This window comes from Girardinichthys multiradiatus, chromosome 12 (assembly GCF_021462225.1).
Source record: "Girardinichthys multiradiatus isolate DD_20200921_A chromosome 12, DD_fGirMul_XY1, whole genome shotgun sequence".
Classification (NCBI taxonomy): domain Eukaryota; kingdom Metazoa; phylum Chordata; class Actinopteri; order Cyprinodontiformes; family Goodeidae; genus Girardinichthys; species Girardinichthys multiradiatus.
In genome coordinates, this window is record NC_061805.1 from 50,649,833 (window position 1) to 50,671,867 (window position 22,035).

The window sequence follows — 22,035 nt, forward strand, 5'->3', positions numbered from 1 at the left end:
TTAAGGATGAGATACATTCTTTATTGTAATTAAAGTATTCAATCATCAGCTCAGCTGCACCACAGGAATGTCACATTAAAAGATTTCCAAACTTCATCATCTTTGAAAATATAAAACAAAATCAACTAAAACTTCCCCAGCCATTGTACATCAATGGTTGGCAAGAATGTAAAAGAAAAGATTAGAAAAAATTAAAACAAGTAGCACAGTGTTGAGATTTAGAGCTGGAAAAATGCTGAAGATTAAATTAAATAATGAAAAATCAAAAATACGTTTCTTTCCGGCTTAAAACCAATTAGAAATGAAAACACTTTCAGGAGTCGTTAACAGATTCTGAACGTTTTATGCAATGTGCTTCAAAATGAATCAAAACTCAAAATCAAACAAAAACTCTGCAGGATTTGCTACAAAACATGTAAAATTGCAGCTTTCAGACAGACGGTCATAAAAAACTCAACGTTCTCAGGATGTGAAGCTGATTTAGGGACGGACAAACTTTCAGCTGATGAATTCCCACTTTCTTTTCACACCTGAAGTGTTTACAGCCTGATTCCTTCCAGTGAACGGGGGAAAAAACAGCTTACAGCATCATTTTCTAATTTGATTATATGGAAAGCATAAAACCGGTTCAGTTTATTCTGCAAAAACAATGTCAACGATTATACAAAAAAATCCAGCATGACCGAAAGTACTGCTTTTTATCCCAATCCGACTTGTTTCTTCTCTTAATTTTTGCCTGCACATCTGTTGACTTCTGGGATGCAGAAAATAAAGTCACAGAATGCAAAGATGCTTATTTATTACACCGTGTGCTTACTTGCCATTCTGCACACGTATTAAGCCATTATTTGTAAAGGCATCAGATGCTTTAGTAATTTTTATATTAAATCTGCAGCAAACAGAACCAGATGAAGAGATTCTTCCAAATCCGAACGTCTGAAACACGTTGCCTTCACTTTCGATCATACAGCAACTGAAACGCGGGCTCTTATTATGAAAGGCGTGACAGGAAGTAATGGGCATTGAACAGTAAACAGGAAGTATAAGTTTAACGAGACAAATGACAGAAGACGCTGTCCTTTTTCCTCTGTGAAGGATTATTTTTGGGGCTTTCAGTGGAAAAAATGTTAAAAACACTCAATGTCCACCAGGTGAAATTATGCAGTGAAAAAGTGGAAGGAGAAGGTGGGTTCTGGATGTTACCGAGGGTCTTCCTGAGTAACAATGCTCACCGAAACAACAAAAAGTTAAAATTCATAATCAACCAATCAGAGAACATTTCAACACGGTTGCTGGGCAGGGAATGTTGCATTGAAGTTCAAGGATTGTGCAGCTCTCTGGAGATCTCCAGAAAATCCTGAATCAAACTTCCAATTTCCTCTGCTGACAAGGCTCATGGGTAATGTAGTATTTTGCTTTAAGTACGGAAGCTCCTTGTTGCCATAAAAGCGGAAAAACAGACTATGTATATTATTATTATTATTGAGTTGAATGTTGAACTTTTTAAGGATTGCAGATGTTTCCAAGTTCTAGTGTTGAACAAATAGTGCCATCTAGTGACACAAACACTGAACAACATTGTTTGTACTGGTGCCAAACTTTCTTTTCAACATATCTGTATTTTAAGACACATCATTATTTTTTAGTGTTTCCAAGGTTGTCACGAGGAAATCTTACGTGGTTTTAACATCAACTTGAGATTTTATAATAATCTGAAATTTGTAAACTAAATTGTACCACAAGAATATGAAAAATGTCAAACTACAGTTTATTTTCTGCTTTCAGTTCCACTTATTTTCTGTTTTTACTTTTTTAGGCAACAATGTGCTTCCATACTTCCAGAAACGTATTTCTTTACAGACACATTTTGCTTTTTCTTTGGGCACCTTAAAGATGATCCTTTTGTACAGTTGTCCAGGTCAAACGCCCCCTTGTGTCTGATGATGGAATAAATCAATGAAAAGCTTTGCATGTTGTGAGATTAAAGCTCTCTTCTGAGTTGCAAACTCACGCTGCATTCACTGTCTGACAGAATTTCCTATTTATTTCAAGTTTTACATGAATTTGTCTTTGTTTCCTGAATTATAATTTGATGTAAAATCAATCAGTTCAGCATTAAAACAAACCACAAACTCTTTTTTATTTGCGAAAAGACACTTTGATTATCTGTCTCGCTCCTCATCTTTGCTTCCATGTCAAACAAGAGGAGGGAGAGGAGAGGTGCATCATGGGTAGTGTAGTTTGTCCATCTGTCATGGTGAGTGGGCTCTATGAGATGGCCTTGGCTTCGGGGAGGAAGGCTTCCCAGTATTTAATAAGCTGCAGGAGGTCAAGAAACAGAGGATTTTGTTGCTTTTTGTTGAAAATTTTTCCAGTTTAAAATTTGACACAAAAGAAACATTCATGTTCATGTGAACTAATGTTGATTTTCATTAAAGTTTGTAGATTCCAGCATAGAAAATCTCATCATTCGAGCAAACGTAAATGCTGCTCTTGACTATTTAACAGATTTAGTGGCAATTTTCTTTTCATAAAAAAAATGCCAAAACTTAGCTAACTATTGAAAATTATTTAATTTACAGTTTTTTGATGATATATTGCAACAAAATTCAAAATCATCTTTTTTTGTCATTTTAACTGACTAACATCTGATGTTTTTAGCTCAGATTTAAAAGAAAAACTCAAATTAAAACTAAAATAATGAGAATGTTTTACCTGCTGTTGTGTTTGAACCAGCGACTCCAGGTACTTAACAATGATCATTTTAAAATCCTTTACTCTCTCTTTCTGTGGAAAAATATGAATGCATTTAAAATAAACAGCAGGAAACTTCTCTTGGTTTAAAAATGAACCCGCCTGCTTTCCGTCCGCTGTCTTACCTCGAACCTGCTCACTTCTTTGCGGATGGTTTTGGAGATCTGCTCGAAGTCTCTCTCACCCTGCTGGACCTTTCCCTCCAGCTAAAACACATAAAGCAGAAAATATTCATCGTTTTTTGCTTTTCATAAACACTACCTACCGCTGGTAGAGACGTGTTACCTTTTCTCACACTGAGAAATTGAGAAAAACTCAATCTTTGTTTGAGTAAATGTTTTTTTCAGAGGTGGAACAAAAATCCCACATTAAGAAATAGATTTTTATAAGAAATCATCACTGGTGCCACAATGAACTTAAAATGTTTCCGTTATATTAATGTAACTGTTAGGGGAACCAATGCTTGTGATTCGGTTAAAACAATATTTTTTCAACGTGGGATTTTTGTGACCAGTGAAGTGTAAATGCTAAGCTGTGACGACCTTAGAGGGAACATTAAAGAAACGTGTTGGAGGTCTTCTAACGCGTTTCATTCTGCTGCACCTGTTTCTCAAGGGATGTTACAAACTACAACGTACCATGATCTTTGTAAGTTAGTACAGACGTCTGTCTAAATTAACCTCCGGGATCTCTGTTTAAGTCTTGGTCAAACAGCAGGAAAACTAAACTCGGTTATTAACTGCAGGTAACATATTTACTACTCACAACCTCCCAACATAATCCCACTGTAAATAAGAAACTGAGCTTTCCCTTCAGGAACTCATGAAAATGAGAGTAGATGACATGTTTTAAATTCGGCTTCATTAAAAACATAATTTGAAAATGTTTTATGTGATTTCCTAATGCCAAGTTTGTTTTGTACTTGGGGGGCGTGTACCAACATTTCGTCCAACGAAGAACTAAGAATGGTGGGCGGGGTTTGATGTGACTGCTGGAGGCGACCAATGAGAGCAGTTTGGGATTTAAGGAGGCGCCACCAACAGCTTTAACAGGAAACTGGAGACATTTTCCTGAAGAAATCAGCCGTTTTAGAGGGACTTCAAGGTTTTACTGTTAAAATATGAGGTCAGAAAGTTTTTACTGATTCTCAGCAGTTTTTCACCTTTGCTCACATCTTCATTTATGTGACGGAGGATGGGTTGTCATGAAAACAGAACACAACTATAAGCAAAAAATAAATAAATGATGTTAAACTAAAATATGCTGAACGTGAACTAAATGAGGGAAATGAAGGCATGAAGCAGGCATTCGGGAGGACAGCACAGACAGACAACAGGCGGGGCGGGTCCTACCTCCTCAATCTCCTGGTTGTGGGAAGGCATGGCAAAGAAAATGCAACAAAATTTAAGAGGCTGGAGAAAAAAAACTCAGAGCTTCCAAAAGCAAAGAGGAAGATCCAGAAGTATGAGCAAACAGCGAGGAGGAACAAAACCACTGAGACGTTTTAGGAACAGGACTCGGATCAGGAATGAATTTCTGTGTTGTTTGCACACTCATAGAAACTGTTTATAATGTTTGACTCCTTTATTGGAATTCAAGAACAATGATATTAAACTGAGTGTTTGGGAGGTCCGTGGAAAAGAAAAAGTCAATCTGCATTTATCTGTTTGTGTTTGCTCCTAAAGACCAGAAGCTTGGAAAATGTAAAACCTTCCTTCAGTCTGAAAGAACTAAAACTGTGCAGACACCCAAGCTAGCAGGGCACAGTGGGGTAAATGTATTGGAAAAGAAACTTTCATTTCTGACTGTAGTTTGTGTTTGGTGCCCACAGGGGGCAGTGTGGCTTAACAGTAAAGGAACCTTCATCACAGAAGTTTGAGGATGATGATGATGGTTAGCAACACAGCTGAAGTCCAACAGGAAACTAATTACTTCATTTATTTATTACTGTAACCTAAAAAGGAAAATCATTTTTACACAATTATTGTTACTTTTGCACATTTTATATAAAATGTACAAAAGTAACGAAAGAAAAACTTTTATAAAGGATGCGACCTTTTATTAAACTTGGGATTTTATTTCTATTTCTGACTTTTAAACCCAAACTTTATAACAGAACTTACAACGCAGCAGAAATTGTTCCCAAGGAAAAAAACAAATAAATTATCATTAACATATAAATACTGAGATTGATTTAGTTGAGTAATAGACGGCAGGAAGGAGCAGAAATGTAGGATGGCATAAAGATACATCTGACAGGTGAAGAGGATAACGGTCATTAGGTTTTACGGTCTTTAATAAAACTCTGCTTCCTTCAGATCCTGATCACCAGATTTTCCTCCAGATTTCAGGACAGTTTGCGGCTCCAGTTTGGATCAGCAGCAGGTTTCCAGCTGCAGCAACGAGTAAAACTCTTATTTTAAACTCAGAAAAAGCCGCTGTGTGTTTTCTGTTGTCAAAGCGTGAACCAAAACCCGACTTCTGACAGGAAAGTCCAAATAAATGTTGGTTGTAACTCTACTGCGATCGCTCCTCGCCTGCAGCTTCTGACAGCCTTGCTCTCACCCCTCCTAAAACCCGACTCCTGACAGCCGCTCGGCCCGGACGCTCAGACCCCCGACCTCGCAGACCCTCGCTGTGTGTGTGTGGAGATCCTGACAGATGAATTTGCACGGTGACAGCTACAACTAAAGCTCTAATAAAGTACTTTTAGACTCTCCTGTTTGTCGTGAGTTGGGCTGAAGCCTGCAGACGAGAAGGAAAAGAAGTTTTCGGATGACTGAGCCGAGTTTATTTCAGCAGCCTGCAGAGCAGCTGAACCACAGACTGTGAAACATGAGGGATCGCACTGAGTACAGAGCTGATTTCACTGGGAAAGGATTTCCTGTGTAATTAAATGTCAGAGCAAAACCCTGCAGTAAGAAGCGATAAAATGATTTTTAATGGGCTAAATTTGCTCATTTCAATATATGACTGCTTATAATAAGTTTGTCAGGTTTAATGAAAGCAGATTAAAAATTCATTGTTTTTAATAAACTGTGCATCCAGTCATTGATCTGCATCATTTAGCTTTAACTGCAGGGATGTTTCATTCATTTAGATAATATTAACCTTCTGCTTCAGCACATCCTTTAGCATTAAAACAAGCCACTGTTCAGAAAATATAACAATGCTTAATGCAAACAAAGAAGAAATGATTTAAAATACAAACAGGTGATGTAAGAAAAGCTTCTTTACGTATTTGTGTGAAAATGGTGGCTGAAGCTGGCTGGTTTGGGTTAATAGAAAAACACTGAAGTGTGTGTTAAGAGACCAGGAGGAGGAACTGCAGCACAAGAAGTGATAAAATCAGATAATAATTTGCTGCAATGCTGGTTTCCACAGCCAGGTGGAGCTCCAGACTCCGTAATCTGGAGTAAAGGTGCATTCACTGACCTGTCGGATCTCATAGCTTTCCTGTGGTTTGATTTCTGCAGCGTTCTATGAGAAGCTGACCCACATGAACAATCTCCAAAGTCCCGTTTGGATTCTAAACGACCCCGAATGACCCAGAATGGTCCAGAATGATCCAAAGCGATCGCTTGTAAAAATGTCGACACATTGTGACATTTTGTGCTTTAAACTCGATGAAAGTAAGGTTGAGACATTTTTTTAATTCCAGTTAGGATCAAAAATATTCATACCCCTGCCAGATTTGGGTTTTTTAATGTGGCCAGCGTGTTTCTCCTGACATGAAGTAATGGTAATGTTTTGGAGCGGTCCAGATGTGAATCTCAGAGAGAATCTGTAGAGGAAGCTAAAGATTAGGGTGATGGTCAGGTATTTCAACCTCAAAAACTTGGGCTGAGAAATCATAAGAAGAGTTTTAGTTGCTGTAAGATTTTTCCATTAATTATTGAGGAGAGTTTAAATCATTCTCAACATGTCATTATTTTGATAAAATGTTAATAAAAAAGAAATTATTTCTCAACATATTTTTTTACATTTATCTGACATTTTTTATAAAACCAAAGAAACTTTGGTTTTATAAAAACCACAGCAGGTTTTAGGTGAGATTTGGACCCGGTAAGGTTTGACATAGTGTTTACTAACCTTTAGGACTTATAAAGTGAAATGTACAGTTTCCATTGTCTGACATCTTATTGTTGCAGAGTTAGGAACAAAGTTCTGTTTCTCCATTGCACACGGGTCCGTTTGGTTCTGGGTTTAATCCACGCTATGCTCTCACCTCCTTGATCTCGTCCTTGGCCTGCTGCAGTTTGTCGGGTTTGTTGGTTAACTGCAGTTTGGCTTCAGCTTCTCGTTTCTTCTGCAGCAGCATCTGGCTGTCCTGCCACTTCTGCCACGTCTTCATCCGCTGGTCGAACACTCCCTGGACACAAAATCCCGAACAAAATGTCACAGAAAGAAATCAATCAGACTTCCATATTCTCATTCCAAACTTTTCCAGGCTCTGTGCTCCAAGTTTCCCAAATGGGTTTGGAAACCTACAGGTTTAAATGTATGACGATGATGATGTTGTTCTTCAGTACTGCAGTTCATACAACATTCAAGGTTTTTCTGAAAGTACTGCAAAATATTTTTAGGCAACAGGGAAAAGCCTGTCTGTCCAAAGGGAAAGTACACAGTAAATCCAGGTCGTGACAGAACAAAAAATAGTTTTTGGTTCAGATGTTTGATGTAAAAACATGCAGAGTCAAAGTAAAAGTGTAGATGAGTTCATTTCCAATCTGTTTCTGCAGTCATACCTTGACGGCGCTGATCAGCCGGACGTAGTCTCCCAGTAACTCAGAGAAGAGGTACAGGTCGGCGTTGGCCTGGTCCTGGTGCAGCTGGTCGATCTTCTCCTCCACCTCGGCCAGCTGGGACAGAGCTCGGGACAGGGCCGTGTGGTCCTCGCTGTTCCCCAACATGGCTGCCGACTTGGCGAACTGCGCCGTGTTTACAGACAGCTCTGGAGAGGAGAGGAAGGAACTTAAAGTGCCGGTGACACGCTTTCCCCACAAATGCAGAAATTGAAAGAAAACATCTTAATGTTGAAGGAATTGGGCAGTTATGACAAGATATTAAGATTAAAGACGTGATAAAAGACAACTGCGACAAAATAAGCATTGTATTGAATTGGTTTACTGTCATATGCAATGAAATGCTTGGGATAAGAAGAACCATTAATACCATTAATCAACTCATTATAAAAATCAAAACTACTAATGGCATGCAGTAAAAAGAGTACACGTCGTGCAGCAGCAACAAGCTAATAAAGTGAAAAACTTTCTGGAAATCTGAAGATTTTCAGCTTGACTGGTCTTGAGAGTTGACTGAAACGTTAAAATTCTGATCTTTTTTTCCAATCAATGAACACACCACACTAAACGCTACTGGATGAGGCTACTCTTCAGTGTGGAAGTTGTTACTGAGGGAAGAAGAGTTCATGTTAGAGATCTTCATTATCAGAATCAGATTTGTTCACCGTGATCGTGACACAAACAAGGAATCTAACTTCGGGTTCACTTTGGTCTCATTGCAGACATTTTTAATATCAGGGTTCGTACACTTTCCCCACAGTTAAATTCAAGCACTTTTCGAGCATTTTCAAGGTAAATGTTCAAACCTTTCCAGCACCAAACATTGGAGCAGTCTGTATCTCTGTGCGTCTTTTCTTCATTGAGCTTAATAACCTCGGCACACACAATGTTCCCTGAATGAAGAGAGACTATCGACAATCTAAAATACTGTTTGACTGATTCAAATTCTCCAAGTTATGGTATTAATATTAAATGGACATACAGGCAGAAGGAGCCCAAAGACATCAGAGGCTCAGCACGCATGATGGATCATATCCAAGCCAGAGCTGCTTTTTGAATCATTTAAACATTAGCTAACCACCTTTACTAGCGTTTTCAATAAACATGTTTTGTTGTTGCACATTTTAAAGTACAGTAGATGACATAAAACGTTAGCTTAATCCATCATTCAAACAATCAATTTGCAATTGATCTGGAAGGTTGTAAGCTAAATTAAATTTAAGTTTCCCTCCCACTAGTATGGCTTATTGCTGGAGAACATCGACTGTCCCATCGTGAAAAGCTGCAGGTCCTTCTTGCATATGTAGCAGAAAGCTGCTTGAGGATTTGGTCCTCGTTTCAACCATGTTTTGTATCTAGCGTGTTTGAGCCAGCAGTCATTAAAATGGCGATTGCTTGGCATGCTGTTTTCTGCCGCTCATCAAGACGTGCTCAGCCAGCGAGACACAGTTAGGTGCTCCAGGTAGGTCTGCTTTATAGCTACGCCAGAGGACGCCGCCGGTCCAGAGGCTGGTCGTCCATCAGGCGACGTCTGCTGCTCACACACCGGTATTACGAAAAGGAGCAGACCTTCTCTGGGCGGCAGCGAGGTTTTCTGAGACTTATTAAAGGCAAAATGATCGCTCTCTATTTTGTGCTTTTAACATAAGAATAACAAACTGAGGTTTTTAATCAAACTGCTCTTTATTACAAAACTGTGCAGTTAGAATATCAAGCACTTTCCCAACCTTGAAAACACTGTTCGAATTCAAGGATTTTAAAGGATTTCAAGCACCTGCAGGAGCCATATAATATAGATATATAAAAAAGGAAAGTAAAAACAAATGTTTTTTGTAAATATGTATGTTTATAGTGTTAAAATGAACTCAGGAGCACAGAGACACAGGAAGCTGTTTAAATGTCTGCGATTCATTCAGGCTGTGGGAAAGAGAGAGCGCAGATAACAGGAAGGCTACATTTCTTACAGAAAAGGTGTCGATTTTTATCCTTCTGAGCTTCATGAACCCTCAGAGTGAAGCTAAGGTTCTACATGCTCCAAGGAACAACCCGACACTGATGATCACGGCTACAAACGCTAACTGGGCTAACTGCTAACATGCTAAAGACAGTTTGAAATGTGAACTCTGGGATCATTTTGTCTATTTTTTAAACCTCAGGTTTACAGCGACCGCTTTTCACACACACTGTGATGTTGCCTCTGGTGCTGCTCGCTGCAGTTTTAAAATCTTCCTCTGTTGTGGTTTTTAAAGAGGAATCAGAATCAGAAGGTCCGAGCTTCAGGAAGCATTTCATATTAGAAACCCTGAAAAACAAGCAATTCATTCTGAAGTCGGAAGGAAAATGTTAAAACTGCAGATGTGTTTTGGTCACGTCTCATTAGCAGAACCACAACATGGTTCTTTAAATGAAACATTTCAAATGTTTCTTTAGGCATTAAAAGACAAAATAATTCAGATGCTTTTATTTTGGTAACAGGAAGTGTACCTTTCCTGTGACAGACCAAAGACTCCACACTGGCGTGAAGCTTCTTCAGCTGGACATCCAGGTTCTCAAAGTGTTGCTGCTTCTCCTCGAACCACTGAAGCAGAAACACAAACAGAGAATCAGCTGAAGGCTTCAAATCTTCTTCTAGTCTTTAAAGCTCAGTTCTTCATTCATCCTGTTTTCCTCTGCTAGATTTTCATCTTCCTCATTCATATCTTCCCTTCATGTTTTCTTTATTCCTCTAAACTTGGTTGACCTCTTCATCGTCTCTAATATAATGTGATATTCTTCGTCTCCATTTTTCCCTTCTTGCCCTGTTTTGTATTTTATGCTGTTCAGTGTGTTCCTCTTCCTCCTCTTCCCTATTCACCCCTTTATCTTCCCTCCATCTTTCTTCTTTTGTCACAATTTTCTTTTTTCTTTTCCCATCTTAATTTTTCCTGCTTCCTTTCATTTAAACCTTTTCCTTTCCTTACCTTCCTCCTCTCTCTTCTTTATTAGTCATTTCCTCACAAATGTTTCCTTTCCTGACTCCTTTTCTATGCTTGCTGCCATCTTGCTTCCCTCTCTCTGTCCATCCTTTCATTTCCTTATTTACTCTCTGCTCCATGCTCCTTTTCCTTCTTTCTTCCCTTCCTCTACTTCTAACATCCTAGTTTTTGTCCTTCCCTTTTCCCTCTGCCTAGCCATCCCTCCCTTTTCTTTCATCTTCCACTCACGGCGTCCGACTCGTTCATCTTGATGGTCATCTTGTTGACGGCGTCAGCGGCTTTGTTGACCATCCGCAGGATCCCGGCGCTACTCAGAGCCTGGGTGTTGACGGCTCGAGGCAGCTGCACAACAAACAAACATAAAGGAGTTCATCTGTTTTCTGTTCTGACTCTTTGCGGTTCTTATTTTTATTTAGTTATTTTGATCTCCCTCCGCTCTGGTTGGACGTTTTTGCTCCAATCCCACCTAAAGAAGCCACTTTATGTGCGGAGCAACTTTAGCAGCAAAAAGAGACTCAGAACAAATCGGATCAGTCTGAAAACAGGCTCATTTTTCTTCATTTTGGGAAAGTTTTAGCTTTTTCCTGGACACACAGGATTTTCCCTCCCACCTCCTCGCCCGCTCAGATCTCATTTAGCAGGAGCGGCGGCAGCGAGGGGACGGCTGAGTCCCCGGGGCCCTCTGTGAAGGAGGGACGAGGGTAAATGACTGGACGGGAGGTAAAGTAGCTTTAAATTGCGGCTCGTCCTCCTCCCTCCCCCCTCGGCTCGTTGAGTTTCATTAAACGGACCGGACGGAACGACGTGCTCGGCTTCCTAGCGATTCATCTGTTAGATCTGTGACACGGAGCCATTTGTCGGGCCCAGAACAATCCCTGCCACAGTTAGGTGTTGGGTCGACAGGAATGACGGAGGATCGGTTGGAGACGACAGGACGAAATGTTTTAGAGGATTAAGTCTGAGTGGAAATAAATGAAAGAAACAGAAAACGTCGGCGGCTCTTAAACCCTCCGCTAGTTTTCGGAGGATCTCTGGTTTGACCTTGTTGGGAAAAAGAAACGACGACATCTTGGCTTTCAGCAGAGAAGTGTTATTTATCCGTGTGTCTGGCTTTTATAAGAGGAAAAACTCAACAAATATTGGTGTCAAATTTGACTGAATTAAGTAGAAATTTTTGTAATTGCTGAAGGAAACCCATCTGGTCCGGTTCTGTTCTGTTTCCGTGTTTTTCCAGACAGACACAACATAATGGATAAAGGAATAAAATCATTTTGGGAATGTGTTCAGGGCCTGACCTGCTGATTTGGCTGGATTTATAAAAATTAAATGAAAGGTAATGAGAACAAACACGTTTCTGTAGAGTCTGATTTAAAAATAAAATTAGAAACATAAATTTCAGATTTACTGCCTGAAAATCCAACAGATCAAGACAAACAACCTTTCTTCTTATTGATAAGAGATTAATATAAGATGAAAAACACATTGGGAATGTAAGAACCACGATTACTGGTTGCCATAGTGATTACCACCTTTTCTAAACAGCAGGAGGCGGTTCTGGTCCGTTTCAGGCGTGAAACAGAACCGTCTCCTCCAGGACATTTCATATCATCTGTTCCTGCTCGTACTCAACTGCAGGGAAATGTAGTTTTATGACAACAACAAAAAACTATCCACCAGCTTTGATCAGGGATCCTAATCTGTCAGAAAGAAAAATAAGGTTCAGAAAACAACACATAATAAAATCACCTTATATGTTTGATGACTGTCTACATAATTCATGAAAATAATAGTAATCTGATATGCAATGGTCTGGGTCTGCAACCTGCGGTTCCGGAGCCACAAACAGCACTTCGGACATTCCACAAAAATGATAAAGAACCAACTAATGTTTTTAAATATAAATAGAATTACAAAACACAGATTTAAGTAGTTTTTTCATGGGATAATGCATTGAGCTTCCACAACAAAACGACACTAAAAGTACCAGTAATATGTTTTTGGATCCATTTTTTTACATAATTTCCACAATTATCAGCATCCCACAGAAGAAAATGCATCTTTCTGTGTTTCGCTAAAGTTTTATTTTTTTCTTAATTTTAAATCTTCATTTCAGTAAACAGAAATAACATTATGGTTCTTTAAAAAACAGAGCAGACTTCTAGTCCCAATGGGAAACCAAATGGATGCAGGATGGAACAAACTGCAATGAGTAGACAGATGTTGGTGAGGGGTCGTGACCCGGGGCCCTTTCAGGCGGCAGACCCAATTTCACGCCTCACACCAGGATTCGTTCGTTTTTTGTTTTTTTTTTACCAAAACTTCTGGTTTAAATATCTACAGTGTTTTATGAAGACGGTTAAAGAAACCCTTCCATTCTAACTGAAAAGATATAAAACTGATCTATAGTGAGTAAATGTGGGCGTGAACTCTGAACTCTGGTTTGCTTTGACTGAAAGCTGCAGGTCCAACAGCAGTGAGAGACACTAAATGAATGCAGACAAAAATACCAACGTTTTAATGAGCTGGACCTGTGAAGATTATACCAGGAGCAGAAAAATAAGTTTAAATGAAATGTTTGTGAATATTTCACAGGCTGTAGCGTCCTTGAAGACTTCGATGTGAAACTGTTTTCACTCCTTTAGTAAAAATCTTGTTATAATCAGAGGTTTTGTTGCAGATTTTCCAAACATCATAAGAAGCTTTGCAACTAAAACAAAAGACACTATTTTTGATTGTTTGTTTTAAAGTGTATGGAGTACGTTTTCCCCCAGTGATCTACAAGGAGTAGACACACTAGAATCACAGAAATGGAAAACATGCATCACACTCATTATTTTTGTGCTTTTTTAAGTTGTTTTTTACAGATCATCTAAAATGATTATGTTGAGTTGTAGATTATGGTGTTGTCCTAGAATGATAAACCTAATAAACCGAACCCTCCTGGAATCATTGAGGGATTTTTATTAGCAACGTTTGCTTGGAATCTGCCGATATTCAGCTTCTTTGGGATGGTTTTTTCCATCTTCAGAAGGACAGGAGAACAAATGATGACATTTTATTCCACTAAAGATGCTTTTGTTTAAATAAAAATCAAACAAATTGTGGGTTTTTCTATTTGGAGTTAAAGCAACAGAAGTGTAGTTCAGAAGATCAGACACACAGTCTGCAGGTGTTGATTTTCTGCAGTGAAGCGCAACCAGCAGCAGTTTCTAAATATTGATGCTGTTATATTAAAAAAGGCTTCAGGCGATCTTTTAAAGGTACATGCATTGAAGCAGAAGCGTAGAGACCTGGCGATAATGAGCATGGTTGCAGGTTCTGTCTGGACCTGCTCCTGGTTAAAGGGTCTATTTACCTCAGAGCTCTCCAGGAACTGCAGGACGTCAGGATCCTTCAGCAGAACGGGATGCTTGACTGTTCTCATCAGATACCTGAAGCAGGCAGGAAATACTGATCAGAAGACAGGTTCACGTTCAGGACAGGTCTGCTCATGACAAAGAGCAGTGTTTGTTGGACTATATCTGGGTTGTTAATGCAGGGCAGCTTCCTGTTTCACAAGCTTCGCTGGCGCCAAAAGTCTCACTTTACTTTTTAGCTAATTTCAGCTGTGTCCAAATCAATGTGGAGAGCTGAGAAGCTACTGAAGTCACTAAATCACAAGTATTCACAGTTTATGACAAAAAATGTGTTTTCTCAATGTCCGTGAGTGAAGATTTCTGTCCTCATTAAGCGTTTCTGAGTGTGTGTTTGTCCATCAGCATGTAGTTCTGTCAGTCTGAGGTCCATCAGCTGTCACCGACTGACCTTCCTGCCAATCAAACAACATCAATAAAGGGCAGCAGAATGTCAGCACCAACCCCGTCTCCTCACCTTCATCTCCTCCTCCTCCCTCTTCAGTATTCACATACAGACACAAGGATGTGTGTTGTGATAATGATGTATGTAATATTTGTAGTTTAACCTTTCAGCCTTTACAGTTCTGATCACACTGAACCTCAATGTTTAGACACACAAGGGGAGCGGGACCAGACTGTTTTTATAGCTTTGACCATATTAGAAATGGTTGGCTGCTAAAGGTTTTGGCCGCTGACAGAATTACCATTAGTTAGCAGTCAACTACTGCTAACTAACTTTGTATAAGCTTTGGTATTAGTGGTTAGCATCTAAAAAGCTACTGCTAACAAAATAAATCATGGTAATATGATCACCTGCTAATTTTATCAGAGGTACTAATATTGTTAGACGTGATCAACACAGCAGATCTCACCATAATTAGCTGTAGTTAGAACTGCAATGCTACCAATGCTAGCTCAATTAATGCTAGTAGCAGTTAGCACATTTTAAAAACCACTGCTAACAACAGTAATAGTTTTGTGTAAAATACAAATTTTAAGTCTAAGGGATAATCCTTATCCATCAAATTATCTGGGGTAAGATGCTAACAGCTGCTGGCAAAATTAACAGCAGTTTACTGCTAACAATGTTCACCTAACCACTTAAAATAAGCAATAGTTAGCAGCTGCTAACCACCACTGACTGCTAGCACAGGTTATTAGCCTGCTACTGTTAACAAGGTTAGTAGTTTTAATCAGCTATCAAGGATGAAAAATAGGACAAAAAACTAAATAGGGACATAAATTATATATATAAAAGATGAGACTTATGTTTGACAACAGTTAGCAGTGCATTCACTAAAAACTGTGTGTAGTTTCACTAAAGCTTGTCTTAGAAAACAAATTTTTAAAATTATTCAAAACAGTGGCTGATTCTACTACTAACCAGGTAAATATCAGGTAAGGAAAATGAAGAGTTTAACAACCTGTGAAAATAGATTTAGTTTTTGAAGCTTCTTCATCACTAAATGACTAAAATCAATGCTTGGTGAACTGGATTATCAGTCAGCAGATAACCTATGATTAACACTGATTTAAGACAGGGAAAAGGATTTTATAATTAACTAGATTTTAGTGGTTTTTTCTCTTCTTCGTACCTCTCTAGTGCAGACCTCCTCTTCTCCACAAACTCGTTGGACGACTGATCCTCCTTCCCAACCTTCACTTTGGTCATCCCTGCAGAAGAGGAGATACACCTTTAGTCAAGCTGTATTGGGCTAATAGATGTGTCTGGTTTCTAATACGTCTAATAATTTGCTTTGAAACAATCGCGAAAGCGCGGCTTGTAAGGAATCTAAAATGCTCTATGAAATGCCTTCAGCTTCAGCAGAAGATGATCCAAACCTGTCAGACTGTTAAAGGAAACCTGCAGGCAGGTTACTGGGTTGTAGAGACAGGATCACAGCCTCGGACTGAACTCTCATTGGTCCCGGCTTAACTTACCCACAATGCTTTTCTCTGGTGCAGGGGGAACGATGTAGCCTATGTGCAAGTACTTGGAGGCCAGTTTACTGTGCAGACCCAGAAAATCACTGAAACGCCTTTTAACTGAGAAGTCTCTCTGCTTAAACAGAGACATGGAGGTCTGGGAGAGGACAGAAAGAGAGAGGAAGACTTCAGAACCTTTTAATAATTTAGGAAGCTGGAACAAAAACTGAAACACGGCTGGTTCTGAGAAGGAACCAACCAGAGAACCGCAGGGATATGTGGAACCTGTCACATGTCAACACACGCTAACCTAAAATAAAGCGCTTTCTGAGTGATGCAGGCCTAAAAACGAAACATTCATTAGTGCAAAATGTCATCAGACAGGTTTCTTGCACCTAGATTCTGATTTGACCTTAATCGCATCTAAAAACTCTGTTTGATGAAACTCTCACCTTTGTCGTCACCTTGTAGGCCATATATGCGTTCATCCCGTCACCTGGAACACAGAGACTAGTTTGACTGCTGTTTGTTTCATTACATGATGCTTTAAAACAGAAAAAACAAGAATCCTATTCCAATAAGAAGATTAACTGACACTTGAAGAAAGAACACAGTTCAGATAACAAACTGGTAAAACTTGTTGTTAACCATTTTATTTACCGTCTCTGATCTGATCCCTAAACACAGGAACTGAGAACCGAGCTGATGACTGGTGAACAGATGAAAAAGGTCACGTCTCTTCAAAGCAGACATGTTTTCAGCTCCAGACGCTGAAGTTATCCCTGCTCTGCTGGAAATATACTGCAGCTGCAGTGACACCTACAACCTCCAGGGGCTCCAGTTTTGCATCAATTAATCTGAGAGACTGATTTAAGTTTGATGAAGCAGCTTCAGCTTCATCAGTCTCAGTTTGTGCTGACTGCAGAAGAAGAACATGTTCATTTTAGACTTTCCTTCCTGATACTTTCCTGGAAACCTGGACTTTATGAATAAATAAATCCTCAACTGTAGGCAAAAGATCATCTCATATGGATTCGTTCGACTTGTCGATTTCTGCTTCACCTCCTTTAATGTTGGGACACATCTGGTTATTTCAGGGTTACAGGGAGATTTTATCAACGAGCACCCACCAATTTTCTCAGGATCCGACACTGATAGGTGTATGTCGAAAGAATCTCCACCTTCCTCCTCTTCAACCTACAGGAAACCGATTTCAGTTTTTAAAAATGAATCATAAAACGTTTTTCCTGTTTAAAGCAGAGCGCTGTGTGTGTGTGATTACTTCGTCAAATGAGGAGTGTGTGAACATGTCGTCGTGTGTGTTGCCGATGCGAGGAGTGATCACGGAGGTGGGAGGTGTGATGGGGGTGATGGCGGGCGATGGGCCATCAGACAGCAGGACGTCTCTCTCTGGACTGTCCAACGACACCTCCTCTGTTGCTTCTGCAGCCACACACACACACACACACACACACACACACACACACACACACAAGTTTTTAAACAAAGATCTAACAGGCAGTCCAGATGAAGTCCACCAAGTCCTAAACATCTAAAGTGTCCTTCAAGCGTCATAAATGGTCAAAAACACTTGAAACAGATGAGAATATCCCAGAGATGGAGTTCAGTTTAAAGCCTATCAGCAACAATAGCTAATTATTGGCAACAAAGTATAAAAAAAACTGATCAAACATAAATTAATTAAGAAGTTTATATAAAATTCCTTAAATAAAAAGGTGATTCGTTGATGAGTTGGAACCTTGTTAAAAAACTTTTCACCATAAATCTGTTGCCTTGAGACAGTTAAAGCAGAACAGCACAGTAAATAATAAGTAATACATTTATTCATTAAACATGTATATTATGACCAATATGGCTCCTTGGTTGGACAATGTGGTCGTTTCCATCTTTGAAAGAAAAGCTCTTCTTTACAACACGGTTTACTTCATGCTGCTGTAAAGATCTCAACATCTGAGGTGACTTTAACTGAACCAGAGAGAAGCTGCGATGAAACTCAGACAGAACCAGCAAACACACTAATAAAAGCAAGATGTTAAAATATTAGATTTAAAAAACATTAAAATATGGGTAATAATGTATTTATATTACAAAACCTACATGTTGTACTTTTACTTCTAAAATAACCAAATATTACTCTGTGATATTATATGTCGACTGTAATGAACAGTTGCTGCATTTAGGGGGCGCCACGGTGGATCGTTTCCTCTCATCATGTCCTGACTGACCTTCTGTCACACCAACCCTCTCCAAGTCCTCCATGGACCTTCTCTGTGGTTTTCTACACCTCTGCTCTGTGCCACCCGTTGCTTTAGATGCTTCACCCACCTTCAGCATCTCCACTCCTTCCAACTTCAGTGCTCCACCTGCATCCCTCTTATTCAAACACATGGATTTGGATTTTTTATTCCTCTTCTGTCCAGAGCACACCTCCATCCCTCCAGCCTCTCCTCCACCTGCTAACTACTCTCTCTGCAGAACGTAGTGTCATCTGCAAACAAATAATCATCCATGGCGCTTCTTGTTGACCCCATCTGTCTGCACGTCCATCATCACTGCAAACAACAGCTCAGAGCTGATCCCTGAGAGATCCTACATCCTGTCACCTCACACCTCACCTCTGTCTCACTGTCCGTGTACATGTCCTTCTGGTGTCCCTCTGAGCAGCTCTTCTGCTGTCTCTAGGTCCACAAATAAACTGAACGTTTCCATGAAAACACTGAAGACCACCGAATATAAACTAAGCACCAGCAGGAACAAAAAGATCTAGAAATGTCGGCACTGATGGGCCTCCGTACTTTTTAATTAAATAATATGTTATTATTATTATTGTCCTGTCTTTGTTCATACCTGCGAACAGATCCTCGTTGTCATCATCAAAGAATGAGTCCTGTTTGGGTCCATTTGAGTTGGTGCTGATGTCCACAGCAGACAGACTGGCTGGTTCTGACTAAACAGAAACATAAAATGAAGCAGATCAAATCAGAACAAACTAAACTGAGCAGGTTGGGTTCTTCACAGTAGAGATGAACAAACTGGAACCCAAATAAATATCCAGGACCTGTGAAACAATTCAACATCCCATGAATCAGATGATAGTTTGGCTTTAAAATGTAAAACCAGCTGCTTTGGACCTTTTCCATTTCTGGTTAAATAAGGTAAGAAGGTGCATCAAAAACTGCTGCAAACTATTTACAGTAATTATTTAAACCCTTTTTTTTTTGCAGGATTTAAACCCTGAACTTTAATTAAAACCTGGAACCAACCTGCAAACATTAGGGCTGATTGACTGCGGTCACCTACTACTCTCCCCTCTGATAAAGTTTCATTTCACGTTTCTCTGCTCTGCGCCGTTTCCTTGAACTTCGGGAGGAAGGTTTTACTGCAGCTGAGGGAAGGCGGTTCAGCTCATGGTTGTAATTCAGAAGGAAATGGTCAAAAACCACAAACACAACTTTAAAGAAGCGACCAACTCAAACAGTGGTTTTAATTTTAACGTCTGGTTCCTTTTATTGAACATTTTAGCACGCGGTGCATCACTTTCCCTCCAGCCTTCTGATCCAAGGAACAAGCAATTCAGAGGCCATAATGGCCTTTATGTTAGAGACCAGATCAGGTTTAAAGTTCCTCACAGCTTCAACTCATCCTTAAAAGAAATATTAAAAGAACAAAGTGAGAAAAAAATGAAAATATTTAACCTTTTCTAAATAAGTGTTAAATGTAAAGAAGCATGTTGTGCAGAGGGAAGACGTCGCTGCAGAGTTATGGTTCAAAGCCTAGTTACTGATTATCGTTCTGCAGATCTGGTAACACCGGGCCTACGATGAAGGTTCCTTCACCCAGAATCCCTCAGTGAGGAGAAGCTGAATTCTTCCTGAAACTGCAGGAGAACCCACTGGATCTCATCTCAGAGAACAAACCTGTTCTTTCTAAGCAGCGTGGGAACTGCTTCATCTGCAGGTCATCCATCCTGCTGAACCTCAGAGCGCTCCGGCTCCAACAGAGGGAGAACTGTAACCAGATCTAAGCAGAGAGAGCCGTAATAACAGCTTCTGTGCTCTGATGCTGCAGGAACCTGCCTGACCAGATTCTCACCTATCCACAAAAAACATGCAGGGTTCTGATTCAGCTCTACTAACAAACACTGAGGAAGCAACACGTTTGCAAGCTGCAGTAGAACATGAAGTTCTGTTGCATCCTCCAGTCGGTGCCGGACGCTTTTAATTCTCCTTCAAACAGTTTTTTATCATGACTCCAAATGTGTTGCTCCACAGTCGGACCATGAAAACGTTTGAGAGTCTTGATGAGGATCCTGAGGTCCAACTCAGGTATGATGCGTCTGGATCGGTAAGATCCAACATGGTTGTTGATTTATTTCTTCATTGCAATAATAAAACTAAAAGCTGCGCGTTCTCATTTGCAGCAGTTTCTGATGTAATTATATGGAAAAATGAGAAGAACTGAACGTGTTTAAAACAATAACGAAGGTTTCTGAGAAGGTCTGAATGTTTGTCCTGTTGAGGAGCAACAAGCATCAGAAGATCCCTTTATTGATGGATCAAACATTTACAGCTAGAGAGCAGAATCCATGGTTCCATCAAGCCATCCAGGTCCTGAAGAAGCAAAGCAGCCCCAGACCATCATGCTACCACCACCATGCTTCATTGTATGCACTGGTGTGATGATGTTCTTCTGAAATGCTGCGTTAGATTTACTCCAGATGTAAGAGGACACACCTTTTTTTGGGTCAGCAGTGGTTCCGGTCCAAGAGCTGCCCAGTCTTCTCTCTCTAATTGTTGAATCCAGACCTCTGACCCTAACTGAGGCAGAGAGGACTGCAGAGCTTTAGATGTTGTTCTGGGTTTTTCTGTGACCTCCTGGATGAGTTGTGGATGTTCTCTTGGAATAATTTTGGAACGCCGGCCAGTCCTGGGAAGGTTCTCCACTGTTCCATGTTCTACATGTGTGGATGATGGTTCTCACTGTGGTTCTGTGGAGTCCCAAAGCTTTAGAACTGGGTCTGTAACTCCAGACTGATAGATGTCAGGGACTTTGTTTCTTATCTGTTCTTGAGTTATTCAGATCTGGAGGAGGTCGTGCTGCTGCTCAGATCTTTTAGCCTCCTTCATGTTGTCAGAGAGATTCTTTATAAGTGGGTTCCTGATTCTGCAGGCCTGGCAGTAACCAGGCCTTGATGTGGCTAATGAAACTGCACCAACATCAAATTCTGCTTTAATAAGATTTTTGAAATAAAGCTGATCTAAAAGATAAATAATATTGCCAATTTAATTTGTTTTTCAAATAAAAAAAATCATTCCATGGTTTAGTTTGTGCCAAAAGCAGCTTAGAAATGAAGTAAAACTGCAACAACAAATCAATTTCCCAGCTAAACCCGCTCTGCATGCAACAGTTACTGAACCACAGAGTGTCACAACTTCACTGAACCTGGTCCAGTTCATCATCTCAGCGGTCCAATTTCTGCACACAAGCATTTTTATTTCTTTATTCTGTCCCAGCGGCGTTCCTGGGATCCTGCTGAGACCCGGGTCCAGATGGCTAACATGTTGCTGGGTGTGTCTGGGCAGCAGGTGGAGGTTTCTCAGGTCAGCGTTAAAAACACAAGCCTGGAGCGACAGAGACAGAACCAAGCTCAACGCTGGAGTCCAGAAAACAACAAAGGACAGACAGGATGGAGAGATTATAGCTGACAGGACAGAAAAACAGGAAAGGATGGACGAGTCAGAAGGAAATGACTGATAACGGTCAACTTCCTCACTTCTGTGTGAAGGAAACACAGGAGGAACACGTCACTGCTTCCAGAAACAGTTAAAAGCAGAATCTGACGTAAAATCTGTGAAATCACTGACAAACCAGGAAAAAACTGAAATATTGTTTTTTGGTTATTATGCAGGTTAGAGAGAATCTGTTGTAATCTGGGTCCTGGCTCATGTCTTTGGGCCTGAAGTTCAGAAAAAAACTTAAAGAGAAACTGCAATAAAACTTTAGATTAAGTTAAAAATTGTCAGTTGGGGTTGGGAACCAACCAATAAAACATTTCAAATCACCTTAGGTCCAAAGGTTCTTCTACCAAGCCATGCAAAGACTCCACCAGAGGTTTCTAACAGATTTCTGCTTCAAAAACACTGAACTGCAAAAATATTC

The 22,035-nt window shown here is 39.9% G+C and overlaps 1 protein-coding gene across 2 annotated transcripts in view; it reads right to left on the reverse strand.

Annotated features, from left to right (window-relative positions):
• The window catches only part of snx2 (sorting nexin 2), a 25,817-nt gene continuing 3,782 nt past the window's right edge, over positions 1–22,035 (reverse strand). Inside the window, exons 2-16 of one of the 2 annotated variants that reach the window (XM_047380948.1) lie at positions 18,724–18,823; positions 17,138–17,298; positions 16,986–17,052; positions 16,308–16,351; positions 15,871–16,012; positions 15,525–15,603; positions 13,890–13,965; positions 10,763–10,876; positions 10,044–10,137; positions 7,503–7,708; positions 6,983–7,126; positions 4,107–4,118; positions 2,880–2,960; positions 2,716–2,787; positions 1–2,319 (exon numbers count right to left, since the gene is read on the reverse strand). In XM_047380948.1, the coding sequence (XP_047236904.1) occupies positions 2,269–2,319; positions 2,716–2,787; positions 2,880–2,960; positions 4,107–4,118; positions 6,983–7,126; positions 7,503–7,708; positions 10,044–10,137; positions 10,763–10,876; positions 13,890–13,965; positions 15,525–15,603; positions 15,871–16,012; positions 16,308–16,351; positions 16,986–17,052; positions 17,138–17,298; positions 18,724–18,823 (1,443 nt within the window). In that variant the 3' untranslated portion in view covers positions 1–2,268. The remainder of the gene's footprint in view (positions 2,320–2,715; positions 2,788–2,879; positions 2,961–4,106; positions 4,119–6,982; positions 7,127–7,502; positions 7,709–10,043; positions 10,138–10,762; positions 10,877–13,889; positions 13,966–15,524; positions 15,604–15,870; positions 16,013–16,307; positions 16,352–16,985; positions 17,053–17,137; positions 17,299–18,723; positions 18,824–22,035) is intronic. The other variant, XM_047380949.1, reaches the window with a different exon arrangement.